This window comes from Quercus robur, chromosome 9 (assembly GCF_932294415.1).
Source record: "Quercus robur chromosome 9, dhQueRobu3.1, whole genome shotgun sequence".
Taxonomy (NCBI): domain Eukaryota; kingdom Viridiplantae; phylum Streptophyta; class Magnoliopsida; order Fagales; family Fagaceae; genus Quercus; species Quercus robur.
The window spans coordinates 26341855-26360692 of NC_065542.1; the positions used below are offsets into that span (position 1 = coordinate 26341855).

General features: G+C 34.6%; 1 protein-coding gene and 1 pseudogene across 1 annotated transcript in view; both read right to left on the reverse strand.

Annotated features, from left to right (window-relative positions):
- LOC126700097 (myrcene synthase, chloroplastic-like) overlaps positions 1 to 6372 on the reverse strand; it is a 64556-nt gene extending 58184 nt beyond the window's left edge. Inside the window, exons 1-7 of the mRNA XM_050398093.1 lie at positions 6021 to 6372; positions 5649 to 5916; positions 4288 to 4660; positions 3760 to 3978; positions 3539 to 3677; positions 3180 to 3428; positions 2988 to 3079 (exon numbers count right to left, since the gene is read on the reverse strand). Of these exons, the coding sequence (XP_050254050.1) occupies positions 2988 to 3079; positions 3180 to 3428; positions 3539 to 3677; positions 3760 to 3978; positions 4288 to 4660; positions 5649 to 5916; positions 6021 to 6263 (1583 nt within the window). The 5' untranslated portion in view covers positions 6264 to 6372. The remainder of the gene's footprint in view (positions 1 to 2987; positions 3080 to 3179; positions 3429 to 3538; positions 3678 to 3759; positions 3979 to 4287; positions 4661 to 5648; positions 5917 to 6020) is intronic.
- Positions 6373 to 12075: 5703 nt separating this feature from the next.
- Positions 12076 to 17991, reverse strand: LOC126700889 (myrcene synthase, chloroplastic-like; annotated as a pseudogene).
- Between the last annotated feature and the right edge of the window lie 847 nt (positions 17992 to 18838).

Below are 18838 nucleotides of genomic sequence, written 5' to 3' on the forward strand. Positions count from 1 at the left end.
GATATAAAAAAATTTAATTTTCTTTTTAGGTGTTTGGTTGGGGATGAAAAAATTGAAAGATGGAAAACTATTTTGTTTGATTGAAAATGAAAATTAAATGATAGAAAAGATAGATTGTATAAATTTACTTTTATGCCTCTATTAATTTTTTTTTTTAAAGTAACACATTATTTTTTTATTAAAAAATTATATATATATATATATATATATATATATATATATATATATATATGGCCACTTCATTATTAAAAATAAAAAAAAAAAAAAAAAAAAAACCAAAACGGATGGAAAATAAATAATAGATAAAAATGGTAAACTATATATTTGATTTCTATCTTTTATACCATATTTCAATTTGGTCTCCAACCTTTTAATTGTGTTAATTTGGTCTTTAACTTTTTAATATTATGTCAATTTAGTCCATATTGTTATCTTTTGGATAAAAGTTGCTGACATGAAAAACAGCCAAAATAAAAAATTAGTTTATTGCTACATTAACGAAAACTAATTTTTTATTTTTAACCATTTGCCATATCAGTAATTTCTTGTCCAAGAAATAATGACATGAATTAAATTGATATGACACTGAAAGGTTAGAGACCAAATTAACATAATTGAAAGGTTAGAAACTAAATTAAAATATGGTATAAATGATAAAAACTAAATATGTTAGCCAAATAAAAAAGTTGACCACAAAAAAAAAAATAATAAAAAAATCATAATAATAAAACAAAAGGAACGAGATCTTAGAACTGTTGAGAGGTAATAGAAAATAGAGAAGGAAAAAGACAAACATGAAAGAAAGGATAAAGCCAACAGATTTAAAAAAAAAAAAAAAAAAAAAAAAAAAAAAAAAAAAAAAAGGCATATTATACCGGGGGCAATTTTGTCCAAAACAGACATTTCATCCCTCACATTTTCTCTATCATTTTTTCCTCATTTTGGTGAGATTGCATTTTAGTGAACCTCAAAAGAAAACTCAATGATCTCATAAGTTTTTTTTTTTTTTCTCTTATTTTCTTCTTTGGGTCCACTTTTTAATGTGCATTTAAATACTGTTTATTTTACTAAAAACTGAAAACTTATTGTTGAAAAAATTATAGTAAAATATTTTCTATTAATCTAAATTACTATTCATGCATTTTTATCGTTGGGCTGATTTATGAACAGTATCATGGACAAGAAAAAAAAAAAGCACGCTACGCAAATGCAGCCGCAGCCGCTGCCTAATCAATTTATTAAAATAATATAAATTAAGCAAGAAAGATAAGAGAGAAAAATGATTAAAAAATAAGGCGAAAGTGTTGAGATTTAGCAGCACTTGCAGCAGCCTACAGCTATATATTCCAATTATGAGCCTGTCCTACCATGAAAAAAATATGTAGCTTCGACAGCTTTATCACATAGACGCAACAATCACGTTTTAATTTTAATGAATATTTTTATTATTTACTTTTTTTAACTTTTTATTTCTCTTTAACAACTGTTAGTATCTTAATTCACCATTCAATTTATAGAATAGCGACGCTATTTAACCCCTTGCAAAAACGTTTTAAGTGACAACTTAACGTTGTCACTATTATTTCTAACTAATTGTGAGGGGTCAAAAGCCCTCACAAATCAATTTTAGCGACGACACTATTTGTCTCTAAAAAATATATCGTCAATTTGGAATTCACAAATAATTAATTGTGAGGGTATGAAGGTTCTCACAAATAGTTGTTAATGACGACTGCTTCCCCTCGCTAAAAATAAGTCGTCAACTTTTCTCGTCGTTTGGTAATATATTTGTGAGGGGAAATTTGTTCAATAACGACGGTGGATTGCCCTCGTAAATTATCTATTTGCAAAAGTATGGTCGCAAATTCTCTTTTAGCAAGAAGAGCAAATACGACGGTCTTCGAAGGCCCTATGCCCTCGCTAATAACCTTTTACGGTGATATTTGAATTTTTACGAGGGCATTTTACCCTCGCTAGACTTTTTTTCTTGTAGTGAGTGTTGACAATAGATCTATGCTTCACTTTGGTGACTGAACGAGCAACTGTAGGTTGATTTTGGGAGCTCTAAGAGAATAAATTGTTACTGAGATAAACACAAAAGACACCGGTAAAGCATTTATTGCCAAGACACCCTATGTAATAGGCATCAAAGAATGCATTAAGTAGAGGAGATAATGACTGTGTAACTAACAGTGTGCCTTTTGTCTAATCCTTTTTTTCCGAATAATCTAACTTTTTGCTTTATTTAGAAATAAGCTAGTTTTTAGCTTTTTATCATACATTTGACATAAAAGTTACCAAAAAATTATATCTTTTGATTAGCTTAATATTATGCAATTAAGCTACTGAAAATGCACTAACATAATTTTTTTTTTGAACTTTACCATGACAAAACTTTGAGATTTGATACTGATTTGTTGTGATTTAGGGCTAGCAAAAACACTTTTGCACAAATAAGAAAATAAAGCAATTAGACAAGAGAACAATATTTAACATGGTTTGCCCAACTCCAAGACTACGTCTACATATAATTCCAACCAAGTTCACAATGAATGATATGGTCCACAAGGATTACAATTACATTCAATCAAACATGGCAAACTAAATTCACAAACTCTCACATACTCACACAAACAACATTCCCAAAACTCATCGACATAAGTAAAACACTCACAAACACAAACTAACTCACTCATAAATCTCAGAGGTAATATGTAATACAATTGATGAATTCAAACTTCAAATCTGCATCCTTATATATCAATAATTCATCATGTCAATCTCTATGTAGTGGAATGGGCTGAACAAATAATGATAATAAACAATCCTTAGTTTCGTGATTTCCAACACCATGTCCATCTCCATACTGGTACATGCAATGGGCCACCCTTACAATGTTGAATATAATTTCAATAAATGTGTCGGAGAAGGGAGAAGTCTCAGCTCGTTCTTCGTTTATCTTCTTCCATATTGCACTAATCAAACACCTAATGTATTCACAGGCATCTTCTTCACTAGCACCAGTTTCATTCATGTAACATTGAATTGATTTAGGGACATCACCTCTTTCTAACTCAAACTGATGCAAAAAAAAAAAATGAAAAGATCGTAAGGGTTTAAATTAATAACTGTATGAAATTTTGGTTGATGATACTCTTAGGATAGTGTGTTCTACATACCTTAGATGTTCCAAGATCATCTACAAGTCGTATAATCATTGATGACCAACGTATTATGTTGGGGCATTCTTCGAAGAAATCTAAGGCTTCCTTTGTTATTGGATTTGTGGTTGAAAAATAAGTATTCAATAGTATAGTTGGCACTGACACTGATACCCATGCATTATCAAGGTATTCTTGAAGGCTAGGGGTATATCCATTATAGTACCACTTTGCTTCCAACAAATGAGCTCTACATAAATTTGCCCACTGAAATATTTATGAAGGAACAATGAATTAGAGCTAGTATAACATATCATGGGTTCAAGAAGAAGATATTAAAAGATTAGTATAGATGAATTTATAAGTCAAGGTCATACTGATTTTTTAAAATATTGAATGATGTGGAATCCTTGTTCCTTAAGTGTATCAAAAGCCATTTCATTAACTAAATTTTGTAGAGCGAGGAAACACATCTTCATATAATCTGGGAGCCCATCCATTGCATTGATATTCCAACTGAAATCACAAAAAGTTCACTTAAGTTATTATGTCAAAGATAGCTTTGAAGCATTCAAGGCCTATTTCTATTAATGCTAACCTCTCAACAGCATCTGTGAAGAGCTCAAGTTCATCCAAAGTGCCATACACATCATAAACATCATCTATTACCGTAATGATTAGATTGGCCTTTGTTGAGATTCTTCGAGAATAACCAAACCGAGGATGAAATGTACACCCCACTGTCCAGAAGAAATTCTCTGTCAGCCTATTTCTCACAAAGCTTAACTTTTCTCCCAAGCCAATGCTCCTCCACCAACTTTATTTGAAAGAAACAAGAGAATGTCAATTTTCTTTTTATTTCAATGCATTTTCTTACCTTTCGAATAAGGTAAGTTAAACACTAGCTTTAATTTTAAAATTTACGCTATAACTAATTTTATTATTTGTTATTTTTTGCCATGAGATTTTATTTTAATTTTAGTATTTATCAGTTTATGCTTCAATTTCTATATAGTCATCCTTCTAACTTGGAAGTTCCAAGGGTTGTCAATAAATATGTTACCAATCAAGAATTATATATCAAATGAAGCTTAATTTATAGAATGAGAATTAACAAGCTTTTGACCTTGTCACTTGTTTGAGATCTTCCTGGTGGGTTGCTTGCACCATGTTGAAATCCAGTTTTGCAAGCTCAAGCAAGATAGGGTTCATGTCTTCTTTGCTCCTATATACATCAATGAACCATCTCGCTTCCACTCTTAATATCCTCCAATGTAGTGGAAGCTCCAAGGCATGGCTCACCATGGTAGAAAGATATTGATCATTATTATGGTTGACAAATTCTTGGAGATGTTTTTTTGAGAATTCTCTTGCTTCATCCAAGCTATTCTCACCTTCTATAGAAAGAAATGAGGCTTCATACAAGGATAGCATTCCCTTGGTATCATCACAAAGATATCTCTTAAAACTCCCTCCCTCCATGAAACTATTGAAAAATTCTGCACTCAGCAACCCAACAATCATTAAAGGGAGTTCTAAGGGCTCAAGAAGCATGTTATCAAGTATTGAATGTGTAATTATGATGTGTAATGCACTTTTTGAGTAATGTTATAGTCACAAATTATTTTATAAATTACTAATGCAGTTGGTGATTATTGGTATGTGAAAAATTATGTTAGTGGTGAGCTTAGATGAAAATCAGTAAAAATTTGTCACATCAACAGTTTGTAAAAATGTTGTAAAATAATTTGTGCATGTAGCATTACTCGCACTTTTTTTATCCCCATCGAAATGTATAGTCATCTAAGATTCATTGATGCACAAAACCAAATTCAAGTAAGTTGTATCTATTTTTATTGTTTTTTGTGTAGTAGATGTCATTAGTAAAAATTTTAAATAAAAAAAAAAATTTATCAAATAAGGAAGTGACAAGAGAATATTTTGTATAGAATAGAATAATAGAAAATAATATATGTGGTCGATCTTGACTGATTTATTAAGGATCTATAGTTGACCCCAAAAAACTTGGGACTAGGTTGTTATTTTTGTTTAGTTTCTAACAAAAAATTATTAAATTTACCTTAATTTGTGCACTTTTGGGGTCTAGTCACATTTGTGCTTAATTACATCCTAAAAGGACTACTGAAGTTGCAATTGAAACTTTTCATAATAATGATCCACCTAGTAAACATCTGATGTGGGATTCAGCACATGCCCGCACAACATACACTCAAACAATCCAATCCAATCATATTTGCACAATTTGGGGTATAAAAACTTAATAGTCATATCACTAATAGAAATGGATATGGTCAATATAAAAATGAAATAAAATTTGAAAAACAAAAAATGAAAATTTTGAAACTTAAAATCTCAAAATGAAAACAATTCACAGGAGGGGGGGGGGGGGGGGGAAGTGCACCGTAGTTTAAAAAAATTGGTTAGTAATAAATATCCCACTATGAAATCAAAAAATTTCTTAATTACCTTCGGACACCTTATATCCATGTTGTCTAAGCAGTCGAAATTTAAGAGCTGTGGCATATAAATTCTCCTCCTTCCATGTATCACCACAATGATCATTGTTGTATAGAACTTCCAAGATTCTTTTTATTTCACTCTCAAAGTGGTAAGACAATCCTAGTCTTTGCAAAATATCTATTAGCTTCAATTGCTCTAAAGGATCCACCACTTTGTGAAGCATCATCCTCACTTTTTCCTTCAACTTGTTAACTTGCCCTGTGTACTCTTCTCCCTACATCACAATATTATAATTAACATGACCCCAGTGATCAGTTTCCAGTAATAATTCAAGTACTAGTAAACCTAACAATGAAAACAATACTATTATGTACGTACCTGGTATTCACTTCTCAGTGACTGAATGTAATCGTAGTCCCAAATGGGAGGTTGGTAATTAGCCGATCGTCGAACAATATCAGTACTACTTGAAATTTTGTTGGAGACCTTGCACTGGACAGAACCAGGAACAATGTCCCTTTTGCTTGTTACAAGTGATTTGAAATGGATGGGACCTTTAGGTGGGAGAGCTGCTCTTGGGAAATTGCAAATAGGGAGTGAAGCAAGTAGGTTGAGAGCCATTGACAAAGGCCTAATTTGATGAAGCTTGATATGGGATTTTGGCAGTTGATTACTTGGATTTATATATTGCTTAGGAGATTCTCATCTGAATATCTATCTGTAGGGGATTTTTCCCCCGCAAGCCGTTTGTCCTCTTTGGGGAGCCAGGCCTGCAAGGTTTTGTTCACTGCCCCGAGTGTGGTGTTTGGGATTTTCACCTCAGGCACTTTGGCCGATATTGGCTTGACACCCTAGTCCCACATCGGTTAGAGATGCGCCCCATTCAAGGTTTATAAGCTTCTGGAGCAACCAAATGCAACCGCAGCCGCAGCCGCTGCCTAATCAATTTATTAAAATAATATAAATTAAGCAAGAAAGATAAGAGAGAAAAATGATTAAAAAATAAGGCGCAAGTGTTGAGATTTAGTAGCACTTGCTACAGCCTACAGCTATATTCCAATTATGAGCCTGTCCTACCATGGAAAAACATATGTAGCTTCGACAGCTTTATCACATAGACGCAACAATCACGTTTTAATTTTAATGAATGTTTTTATTATTTACTTTTTTTAACTTTTTATTTCTCTTTAACAACTGTTAATATCTTAATTCACCGTTCAAAGCATATTCTTTTTTTTAGAAGACACCATTCAAAGCTTGGTCCACTATAGTAAGAAGAAATATTTTATTATGGTTAGATAGATTGACAGATGTACGACTAAAATATTGCTGACAGACTCAACAAGAAAACTGCAGACAAGTGGCTACTTGAGTTAATACACCAACAGATTATTGTTTATGAATAGTAAAAAAATTTATTGTTCATTAATAGTAATTTCTATATGATTCTACAGGTTTACACCAACGGATTAACTCAACTCAAGTTAACTTTACCTACTTGAGTTACTTTTCAACACAGACATGGTTTATTTTCACTATAAAATCACAGACTCACAGGAGGTCGAAGTTTTAGATCCAATTGCAGAACACTTTCTCCCTCTCTTAGCCAAGACAGACTCTTGTAATCTTCCCCCTCCCAGACCTCACCGACATAGCCTTGTCATCTTTTATACTTTCAGACAGACTTTTATTTGTAATCCTATTTTTCATAGACACAAGTTTATTTCAAGCATTGTATCAAAGACAGAAGTTTTTCAGTTCCAAAAAAAAAAAAAAAAAAAAAGCATAGAAATTAAAAAAGAAAAAGATAAAAGATAAATGATAAAAGATAAATCTGGGAAGAGGGGTAGACGTAGATCCACATGTTATTGAAAAATTGATTTTATCTATAAGAATTTAATTCGGGATACAAGTAGAATAAATAGTTTTATTAAGGATTCAAGGAAATATCTTATATCTGTGTTGAATTTGAACGTATGTGTATCAATCATAGAGTCATAGACTCTTATACAGCAAATAAAAAATAAAAACAAATCATAGACTCTCTCAATTATTGCATAGATTTTTTCAATGTATACTCAATAGCCTTTGTTTCGATTCCCATAAAAAAAAAAAAAAAAAAAAGAAGGCTTTGTATCAATTATTACATATATATATATATATATATATATTTACAATTATTCATTATAGAAAAAAGAAAAAGAAAAAAAGAAACAGAAACAAAAACAAGAACCTAGTACTACATAATTACGACTGTTGCACCAGATAATTATGAGAGGAAAAAGTTGAATAGATAAAATGATAAAAAAAAAAAAAAAAAAAAAAAAAAGGTTAAAAGGTTTGAACCAAAGGTTGATATTAAAAATAAGTTTTTTAACTTTCAATTTTAGTTATCAAAAGTGTAATTGTATGGTGTAATGACATAATAGACATAACCCCAACAATCCTCCCTCATAATGAGGCTCTCACGACTCAAACTCATAACCTTAGCTTTAATACCATTTGTCGGATTGTGAATTGTGCCACTTCACCTCAAAACTAATTGGTAATGAGGAAGACAAACTAAAATATTTTATGGCATTTAAATATTTAATACCGTGCCTCACGACGCGCCTGTTTTTAGAGTGGTTGTAAGAAGTTGAATTGTGGCCTTCATCAATGGCTAAGATTGAAAGTTTAAAAACTTAGGGCATGTTTGGTAGACTGTAATAAGCGCTGTAATGTAATAGTTATTCCTATGGTTTAGTTATGTCTCCCCAAAATAGTAAGTTACAAAGAAACACAAGAAATCCTATGGGTATTCTCTAAAATTGTTATTTATAGAACTCAATAAACTTAGTTGTATCCTGGGGACAAGTTTGTAGAAACCCTTTAACAACTTGCGAATGAGGACAAATATTGTCTAAGAATAACATTCAATTGTGCCTCCAAGTCAATCACTAATTTCTATTTACTTGATGTGTTCATTTGTTTACTCATTGTTACTCCTTGATTTGGTAAAATCCCTAACAGCCTCCACTTCCACACCCAAATAGGTGAGCTCATCAAGTGTGTACTGTCACACAGAACCTTTACAGGTTATGAATTCATTAAGAGTTCTACTTAACCTTCTCACTTTGACAGTATGCATTATCTACACCAACTACACCATAGGGAGGGACAATTTTTGATAATGCATTATTGAATCTCTCCACGACTTGTTTGAACCCATTGAACCTAATTCACGGAATCTTCGATCACATAGGTTGGGTTACTATCATGGGTGATTCAGTCTATAGGCCTCAATCCCATCCCCCTCAATTTATCATGGACAAATTTTCTAGATAGTCCTTTAGTCAAAGAATCTTCTAGATTTTTCTCTGACTTCATAGACTCCAAGGCTATCACACCAGTTTTTATAAATTGTCACACAATTTTGTGCCTTAACTGCATGTGTCCTTGTTTCCCATTGTAAAATTTTCCTTTGATCTACCAATGGCTGCATGTAATTCACAATGCAATGAAATTGGTTAAGGCAACTTGTTTGGTACACAGTTGTATATCACATGTGGAGTTGGTTTTTATCATTGTCAGATGCTCAATTTGCATCATAGAATCTTCCGGCACATTTGTATATCCTCATTGTACCTTTCAAATTTCTCAATAAACAAGTTAGTACAAAAAGGATTATGACTATCACACTGCCTATAATTTTAGCATATTCCAATTGTGACACACTAGTCCCTTTATTTTTCCTCATCTAGGATCATATGACGAGCTTACAGGTTCACTCTCAAAGTGAGTTTCTCAAATATTTCATTCCTCAATGTAGTGTGGCTTTGATAAGAAATTACCTTTAATGCCACAAATTATTTTAATTCCTAATATCACACTAGCTTCTACTAAGTCTTCCATGTCAGATTTTGATGATAGGAATTTTTTTGTATAATTGATAACATGTTTATCAGTTTCAAATATCAACATGTCATCTACATACAAGCAAATTATAAAGTCAAAGTTTGCATTCAGCTTAATATACTCACACCTATCAGATTCATTCACAATAAATCCATTTGACACAAATGTATGATTAATTATTTCCATGCCATTATTTTGGTGCTTCTGCATCAAGAGATTGCTTTTTATATTGAGATTATTTTTGTTATTGGTGAGTAAATGGAGAAATAATCTACACCAACCTTTAAAATCTAGGGATTCCAACTTTAGCCAAGTTCCCCCACATTTTGAGATATTTGGTATCCTTTCAAAGATTCAAGTACATTGAGCAACCACTTTATGCATAATTCCAAATTTATTTTCTTTTATTTATTTTTCATCTTTGGTGCTTGCTTCAAACGAAAACTTCACATTTGAGAATTCTTAATTTCTAGATTTACTATCAAGTTTAATTGTTTCATTCCTTTTATTGATGCAACATTCACAAAGCATAATCTTGCATGCCCCAGATCAAAGATTCAGCAAAATAAGCGATAAAAGTATTATTTTTATTATTATCATTAATTTTTATCAAAACTAGCATCAAGTACAAAGAGTCCCCCATGACAGTAGCCCTTCCCAACAAAGTCACCATTGCGAGTTAATACAAGTTTATCCTCTTCAAACACCAATTTGAGCCCTGCTTTGTTAAGAAAGGATCTAGACACTAGGTTTCTTCGCATGTTAGGAACATGAAGTACAGAGTGCAGTGCTAGAGACTTACCAGAAGTTAATTTCAAAAGTGCCTTACCTTTTCCTGCAACACTTGCAGTACGAGCATCTCCCAAATAGACGGCTCTCTCCATCTATGACTTTCTCATAGTCAAGAAACATCTCCTTGTTTGAGCAGATGTGTCTAGTGGCCCCAGTGTCCACTACCCATTCAATCATGATGTTGATCAGATTCACTTCAGACACAACTGCAGCTATCACCTCAGATTCTGTCAAGTTGGCTTGAGGCTTGGGGTGATGGTGATCTTGTCCCTTCCTGAACTTTCAATCAGAAGCCACATGACCAATTTTTCCCACACAAAGCAAGGACCTTTCTTTTTCTTTCCAATATTATTTTGTTTCTTGAATATACATTCAGTTTTTCCATTAGGCCCTTTCCATATTTTTTGAAATTTTTCTGCATTTTTCTGTTCCACTAAGTTTGCTTTAGATGTGAACTCTAGGTTAGTATAATTTGTTATATCTCTCATCCGGTTTGACTCCTCAATCTGGATGTGGACAATTAGGTCCTCCATTGATAAGTCTCTACTTTTGTGTTTCAAATAGTTTCTATAGTCCTTCCAAGAAGGTGGCAACTTCTCTATGAGAGCAGCTGCTTGGAACGCCTCATATATTTTCATCCCTTTAGCCAAAATTTCTAAAACAATATGTTGATACTCATGGACCTGATCCATGATTGGTTTTTCATCTACCATTTTAAAATCAAGGAACCTACCAACAACATATTTTTAAAACCAGCATCTTCCATGGAATATTTCTTTTTTAATGCATCCCAAATTTCCTTAGCAGAGTTATAACCACAGTAAATATCGAATAATGAATTGGACAAGTAATGCAGAATATGACCCCTACAAGTACAATTATCCCTTTCAAAATTCCTAATAGAAGCATAACGAGCAAGCTCATGCATTTCATCAGATACACGATCATTGAATAACACATAATCCACATGAATAGATTCAAGATAAAATAACATCCTCTCAGACCATCTCTTATAATGGTTTCCATCAAATGGTTCCAATTTAGACATGTCAGGTGCAATGCTCGTATTTGATTATTAATTGGAGCAAGTCACTTCTCAGATTGTTGGAAATATATGAGACTAATTAACAAAACCAATAGATAAATTCAAGAGATTAGAGGAAACTTATCGATGATAGAGAGAGTTGAGGTGTGGAACTCAATCCACTGTCCTAAGAAGTGATTTCGCCCCATTGGATGCAATTTATCCTTGGTGCAGAAAGCGATCACCGCCCCAGGATTCAACGGCAAGCTATGGTTGTGTGCACTCACAAACCAAAGGTTTGAACTCGTATTAATGCCCACAGAAATTGAAGGAAGAGTAAGACACTGAATTAGGAATTTTGTTGCTATTTCATATGTATTAAGAGACATCCTTTCCTCTGTTTTTGTTAAGTGTATAACAAGGTTGACTAACACATCTTTATAAATTTGCCGTGATAAACATCCCCCTAAAATTTCTCCTTTTAAACTTTCCTTTCATAGCTATGGTATTAAAGGTTGATTGTTGTGTATTCGGGGTTGTGTTGAGGCAAAGGAAAGAGCATGTTTTAAGGTGAAAATAAGGAATAGATGAGAGAAATTGGTGAACCAAATGATGTGATGTGATGACAGAGGAGAGAGTTTAATACTCACCTCCCTCACTTGAAGTTAGCTTGGGTCGTAAATGACCCAGCTGTTATTCCTTTACTTAGTTTTTCCTAATTTAATTTGACCCAGAGTTTAAAACCTTTTGAATTGTTGATTCTTTTATAGCTGATGATTTCCTTGGTGTCAACTGAGTAGGGCGAGGAAACTGTCCCGAAAGCTGGTCAGCTGCAAATGGTTGAAATGGAATTTCATAGGTGACTTTGCTGTCGGAAATTAGATCAGTACTCATGTTTGATTCATGTGCTGGCATTACACAAACATCAACCAAAGTTTCATGCACCTCTTCTGCCTTGGCCATTGGATCACCAGCATGACAAGAAGTCTTGTCCTCAGATATTGAATTTGTTGCCACAGTTGATAATGTGACTTCACTGTCAGAAATTAGGAGATCTGGACTCATTCTTCATAGATATTGGAGTTCCAACCGATGATTGGTCATTGGTTTTCATGGCAACTTCTTCTGCTTCAATCACATACACATCAACCAATGCTTCAGTATTATAAATTTCCATAGTAGATGCCTGATTCTCAACAGAAACCTGTATGTCCGATTGTTCAGCAACAATGCCTTCAGAACCAGAATGGTTGTTCTCCAACTTCTCAAAACCAATAGGAAGAACTGGAGCCTCTAAATCCTTTTCTTCTGCTGCTTCTGCATCATCATCACTGTATTTTTCTTCACACTCAGATGATTCATCTGTTGCAATCTCTTCATCAGACTTCCCTTCAATGGCAGATTCCGATTTAGAATCTGACTCCCCTTCAGTGGTGGATTCTGATTCAGAATCTCAATTGCTTTGGTCATCACCCTCTGTCACATTCAGTTCTGAGTCTTTGCTTGCCAGGTTTTGACATTCATGTTGTGGGGACATAGATTCAGAAACATGGTCCATATCCTTAGCAAAACAATCATTGGATTCTTTAACAGCCAAAGAATCCTCAGATATTGTGTCTTGCTCAGTAATTGGAACATCATCATCATCATTAAAAAGGGCAAGCTGTGAACCACTAATTTTTAAAAATATGAGTTTTTTTTTTTTTTTTTTTTTTTTTAATGTAAGCTTTTAAGATATACTGATATACATTAATTAAATCATTCTAAAAAACATTTTTATGGAAAAATGAAAAAGTTACTAACTTTTTTTTTTTCTTTCTAATTTTTTCAATTCTTCATAAAATATTTCCAAAATGGATGATTAATGTATGTTCTAAGGGTTTACATTAACTGAACCCTAAAAATATATATAATAAACAAAATCTAGATTTGTGGTACACTACGTGGCATTGTCTATGAAACTACTACTTCATCAAAAAGATCCAAAACAAAGAGAGAGTGACAGAGATTAAAAAAAAAAAATAGAGAGAGATCTCGACAAATGAGAGAGAGAGAGAGAGACTGTTGCACCACCACTCACTAGTCTGGAGGGAGGTCGTTGCTAGTCATTGATTGAAGTTTGGATCGGAGCAGGGCAAATGAATGAGAGATGCTACATGATGGAAGATTTCGTTATATTCCAATGTTTTTCCGATTTGTATTTTGAGGAATCTTGATTTGCAAGGGATTTTTTTTTTCTTTTTTTCTTTTATTTTTCTCCTTACTTAGCTGATTTGGGAATTTGTTATAGATTTTTTTTGGGTTTGGATTTGGAAATTTATTGTTGAATTGAACTTGGGCTAGACACTTTTTCTTTTGTGGGTCTTTGATTCAATCGAATTTTTTTTTTTTTTTTTTTTTAAATTTGGACTTTTCTATGGAAATTTAAGATTTAAAGGAGACCAAAGTAACAAATAAATTTTCAAAAAGCTAGGGGGCCCATGACCCCCTGGCCCCCCTCTAGCTCCGCCACTATTCACTAAACATATTTTCTGGTGAACTTAACCAAACTTTGAGCTTTGATACCAACTTGTTGTGATTTAAGGCTATAGGAAGCGCTTTCACATGAATTAAAAAAATAAAACAATCACTCAAGAGAACAGTATTTAACATGGTTTGACTAACTCCAATCCTATGTCCACATACAACGCCAACTAAAATTCACAATTAATGATATGGATTACAACCGCACTCAATCAAAACCTCACAAACAATCACAAAACTCTCATAGACACAAACTGACTCACAAATCTCAAAGGTAATATGCAATATAATTAATGAGTTAAAACATCAAATCTACATCCTTATATAACAATAATTCATCATGTTAATCTTTATATGGTGGAATGGGCTGAACAAACAATGATTCCAACACCATGCCCATCTCCATACTAGTATATGCATTGGGCCATCCTTCCAAGGTTGAATGCAATTTCAATAAATGTTTCAGAGAAGGGAGAAATCACAGATTGTTCTCTATTCATCTTTTTCCATGTTGCACTAATCAAACACCTAATGTATTCACAAGCATCTTCTTCGCTAGCACTAGTTTCGTTCATGTAACACTGGATTGATCTAGGAACATCGCCTCTTTTTAATTCATCCTGATATATAATAATAATAATAATAATAATAAAAGAAGATTATGAGGGTTTGTGAATTATACGAAATGAAAGTCATGTTGATGAAACTCTTAGGATGGTGTGGTCTACATACTGTATATGTTCCAAGATCATTTGCTAATCGCAAAATCATTGATGACAAACGAACTATGTTGCGGTACTCTTCCAAGCAATCTTGGGCTTCCTTTGTTATTGGATTTGTGTAGGAAAAATAAGCATGTAGTAGTATAGTTGGTGCTCCTATTGAAATACATGCATTCTCAAGGTATTCTTGAAGTCTTGGTGTATATAGTTGGTGCTCCTATTGAAATACATGCATTCTCAAGGTATTCTTGAAGTCTTGGTGTATACCCGCTATAGTACCACTTTGCCTCCAACAAATAAGCTCTACATAAATCTGCCCACTGAAAAATTTATGGTGGAACAATGAATTTAAAGTAGTATAACATACCATGTATTCAAGAAAAAAATGTTAAGGATTAATATAGATGGATTTAGAAGTCAATTGCATACCCTTTTTTTTTAAATATCGAATGATGTGGAATTCTTGTTCCTTTAGTATATCAAAAGCCATTTCATTAACTGAATTGTGTAGAGCTAGGAAACATATCTTCATATAATTTGGGAGCCCATCCATTGCATTGATATCCCACCTGGAATCACAAAGAGCACACTTAAGTCTTTATGTCAAAGATAGCTTTGAAGCATTTGAGGCGTATTGTCATTAATACCAACCTCTCAACAGCGTCCGTCAAGAGCTCAAGTTCATCTAAAGTTCCATTATTCCATACACATCATAAATATCATCTATTACTGTAATGAGTACATTGACCTTCGTTGAGATTCTCCTACAATATCCAAAGTGAGGATGAAATGTACACCCCACTGTCCAGAAGAAACTCTCTGTCAACCTATCCCTCACAAAGCTCAACTTTTCTGCAAGGCCAGTGCTCCTCCACCACCTTTATTTGAAGCCAAAAAAAAAATAAAAAAAATAAAAAAATCTTTTTATATTGATGCATATTTAACCTTTTGAATTAGGTAAGTTAAACATAGCTTAACTTTTAAAATTTAGGCTATAATTAATTTAATTATGAGGACCAACATGAGCCTTAGGTGAGTTAATTAGACAACTGCTTAATTAAGGCCCCAAATTTTAATCAATAGGATATGAGTATTAATTAAACATTCAAATTTTACTCAATAAATAAAAGTATTTTTTAAAAAAAAGAGAAAAAAATTTATAAAAAAAAAAAAAAAAAAATCTTCGTGTGATGACAAACTCTCCGTTTCCTCTATGTGAGAGATTTAGAGTGTAGAACATGTAATCTCTCTCAAAGAAGTTGAAAATTCTCTCTCTCTCTCTCTCTCTCTCTCTCTGATCTCTCTCAACAAAGAAAATCAAAAGACCAAAAAGAAACAAAATAATTCCAAACCTTATAGCTTACGTTCATACCTTTCTCTCTTCTTCTTTTTGTTTTTGTTTTTTTTTTTTTTTTTTTTTTATAAATCGAATTTCAACTTTTTAATATATAGTAGTCTACAATCAGATATTTTTCATTTTTAAGTAATATTGCAGTTGTTAATGAAAAATAAGTTTTATAAAATTAAAAAGAAAACATCAAATAAATATATGACTAATTACTAATAAATAAATTTATAATAAAAAATTTAATTAGAGATATCAAAAATATTATAGTTGGCAACTTGACATTACCTTAATACAAAGATTTAATTACTAATGTGGGGTCCAATAATTTATGGGTCCGGCCCACACGCTTATGGGAAGCCCACCGGTCTTAAACTGAAGAAGGCCAGGGCCCAAGCTCGAAACTAGGAAACATAAAAATAGCCCGAAGACATAGCCGAGGACGGTTTCGTCCTCGGCAGGCCCAAAACCTCAGGGATAGGAATGGAACACGAGTAAGCTAGAAAGATCAGAAAATATCCTGGGGAAGTTGTCTTTAATGCCCTTCCCTGACATGACACTGCCCCTAACAGAGCCGGGATCTTAGGCTTTATGGATCATCTACAGTAATTTTGGGATTAGATTGATGGGACAGATATCTGTCCTAGAAAGATCGACCCTACACGTGGACGGGGGACAACAAACGTAGGCTAGTATAAAAGGAAATGTAAACTAATAAGGAAGAGGGTCTCCTATCTAGCTTCTGAAAAAGACTTGATGAAAGAGAATGCCTGGAGAATACACGCCGGACACCACCTAAAAACCCGCCGACGGGTAACCGAGGACAACACCATCGCTCCTCGGACATGATCCGAGGAGCCAAATCCTCCTAGACACAAGATTGAAGGGCCTGAATATCCAGCCCAAAGCTTTATCTCATGTTAGTTCACCTAAAGTCCGGCCCGAAATGTCCCCCTGTGATCCAACGCTGGCCTTTTAATCCCACTCTCTACAAATATTATTGTGAGGGACTTTCCGTGTGCGAGCCCAACATCGTTGTTGGGCCGTTAAAGATTTTGTGCCCTTACAATTGGCGCCGTCTGTGGGAAGGCTTGCGCGTTGGCGTAGGAGGTGTTTGAGTCAACTCTCTAGCCAGCTGAGGTTTGTGGGATTCCCTCCATCTCCGGCGACATGCCGTCGTTGCTCCGACCCGAATTTTTGCTAGGGGCTACGCCCTGCAGTGTCAACAGCGCGGACAGCTCTAGGGGCTTCCGGCTTCAGGCCAATCCCCCCCGCCATGGTCTAGGGGCTGATCTCCAACAAGTAATGGACAGAGCCAAGGCCTTGCATGGTCCTCGGACCCAAGCCTATGAGGAAACCAAGTACAAAAAAGAAATCTTACAAGTAATGGACTAAACCAAGGCCTTGCATGGTCCTCGGACCCAAGCCTATGGGGAAACCAAGTACAAAAAAGAAATCTTACAAGTAATGGACAGAACCAAGGCCTTGCATGGTCCTCGGACCCAAGCCTATGGGGAAACCAAGTACAAAAAAGAAATCTTACAAGTAATGGACAGAACCAAGGCCTTGCATGGTCCTCGGACCCAAGCCTGTGGGGAAACCAAGTACAAAAAAGAAATCTTACAAGTAATGGACAGAACCAAGGCCTTGCATGGTCCTAGGACCCAAGCCTGTGGGGAAACCAAGTACAAAAAAGAAATCTTACAAGTAATGGACAGAACCAAGGCCTTGCATGGTCCTCGGACCCAAGCTTATGGGGAAACCAAGTACAAAAAAGGAATCATACAAGTTTTGGACAGAACCAAGGCCTTGCATGGTCCTCGGACCCAAGCCTATGGGGAAACCAAGTACAAAAAAGGAATCATACAAGTAATGGACAGAACCAAGGCATTGCATGGTCCTCGGACTCAAGCCTATGGGGAAACCAAGTACGCAAAAGCGCCATCGGAGTTCCCTAACTCCCAGTCGATTGCTCGGATGGAATATTTATAAATCATCAGCCTTGGACGATATTCACGCGCTTATCACAGAATACCCAACTGACATCCCGGTTAGTTTCTTAAGTTTGATTTATTACAAGTTATCGATATAATGCCTGATAGTGCTGACAGATGAGAGTTGATTAGATTATGCTTCAAAGTAGCTTTATCACAAATATTTTCAAAGCAACACATACATAGAACACATTCGTTCACAAAGTTGTGTTGCCCATTAAATCAACGCTTAAAACATGTAAATCAATTTCCATTTTTATTACGATGAAGAAATAGTACAGTGTACAAACGAAAAGCTGGAATCAGCCTACGTCAAAGCTTACTACATAAGCAAGAAAAAGAAAAATACAAGAAAGCTGGAGAAAGCCGAGGAGGTATGTCGGAGGAAAGGTTGGCTACAGCTCCGAGACCTTATTCTTCCCACGCACCCTTACCTGCCCATAACTCAGGCAGCCAAAGAGGCCCAACTTGAACCTGACACCGTTGAAGAAAAGGTGTAGGGAGTTGGAGGTGGTGGGGCTTTCTCTAAATATACGCCTGCCGCAAAGCAGAGGCGCTGATGGAGGAAAATCTTTCTTTTGCCACACCAAAACTCTGGCATGGACAGAACCTGCTTCGGATTTTGACTAAAAGAGGGGAAGATTCCTTTCCCCCTCGGTAGAGATGGAGTACTCTCCTGAACTTGTGCTTCCTGTGCCCATACCTTACTGTTATAAGCCTCATGAAGACACGACGCCCCTGCGGCGGAGGAAGTTCTTTCTTCCCAACCCTCGCTTTCGACATGTTATGTCAAGAAAGGAGAGCTCCGGGGATGGGAAGCGTGATGTGGGAGAAAACTAAAAGGCTGGGTGTATATATAAAGCAACCCTCTCTCCCTCCTATTAATTTGAAAAGACAAG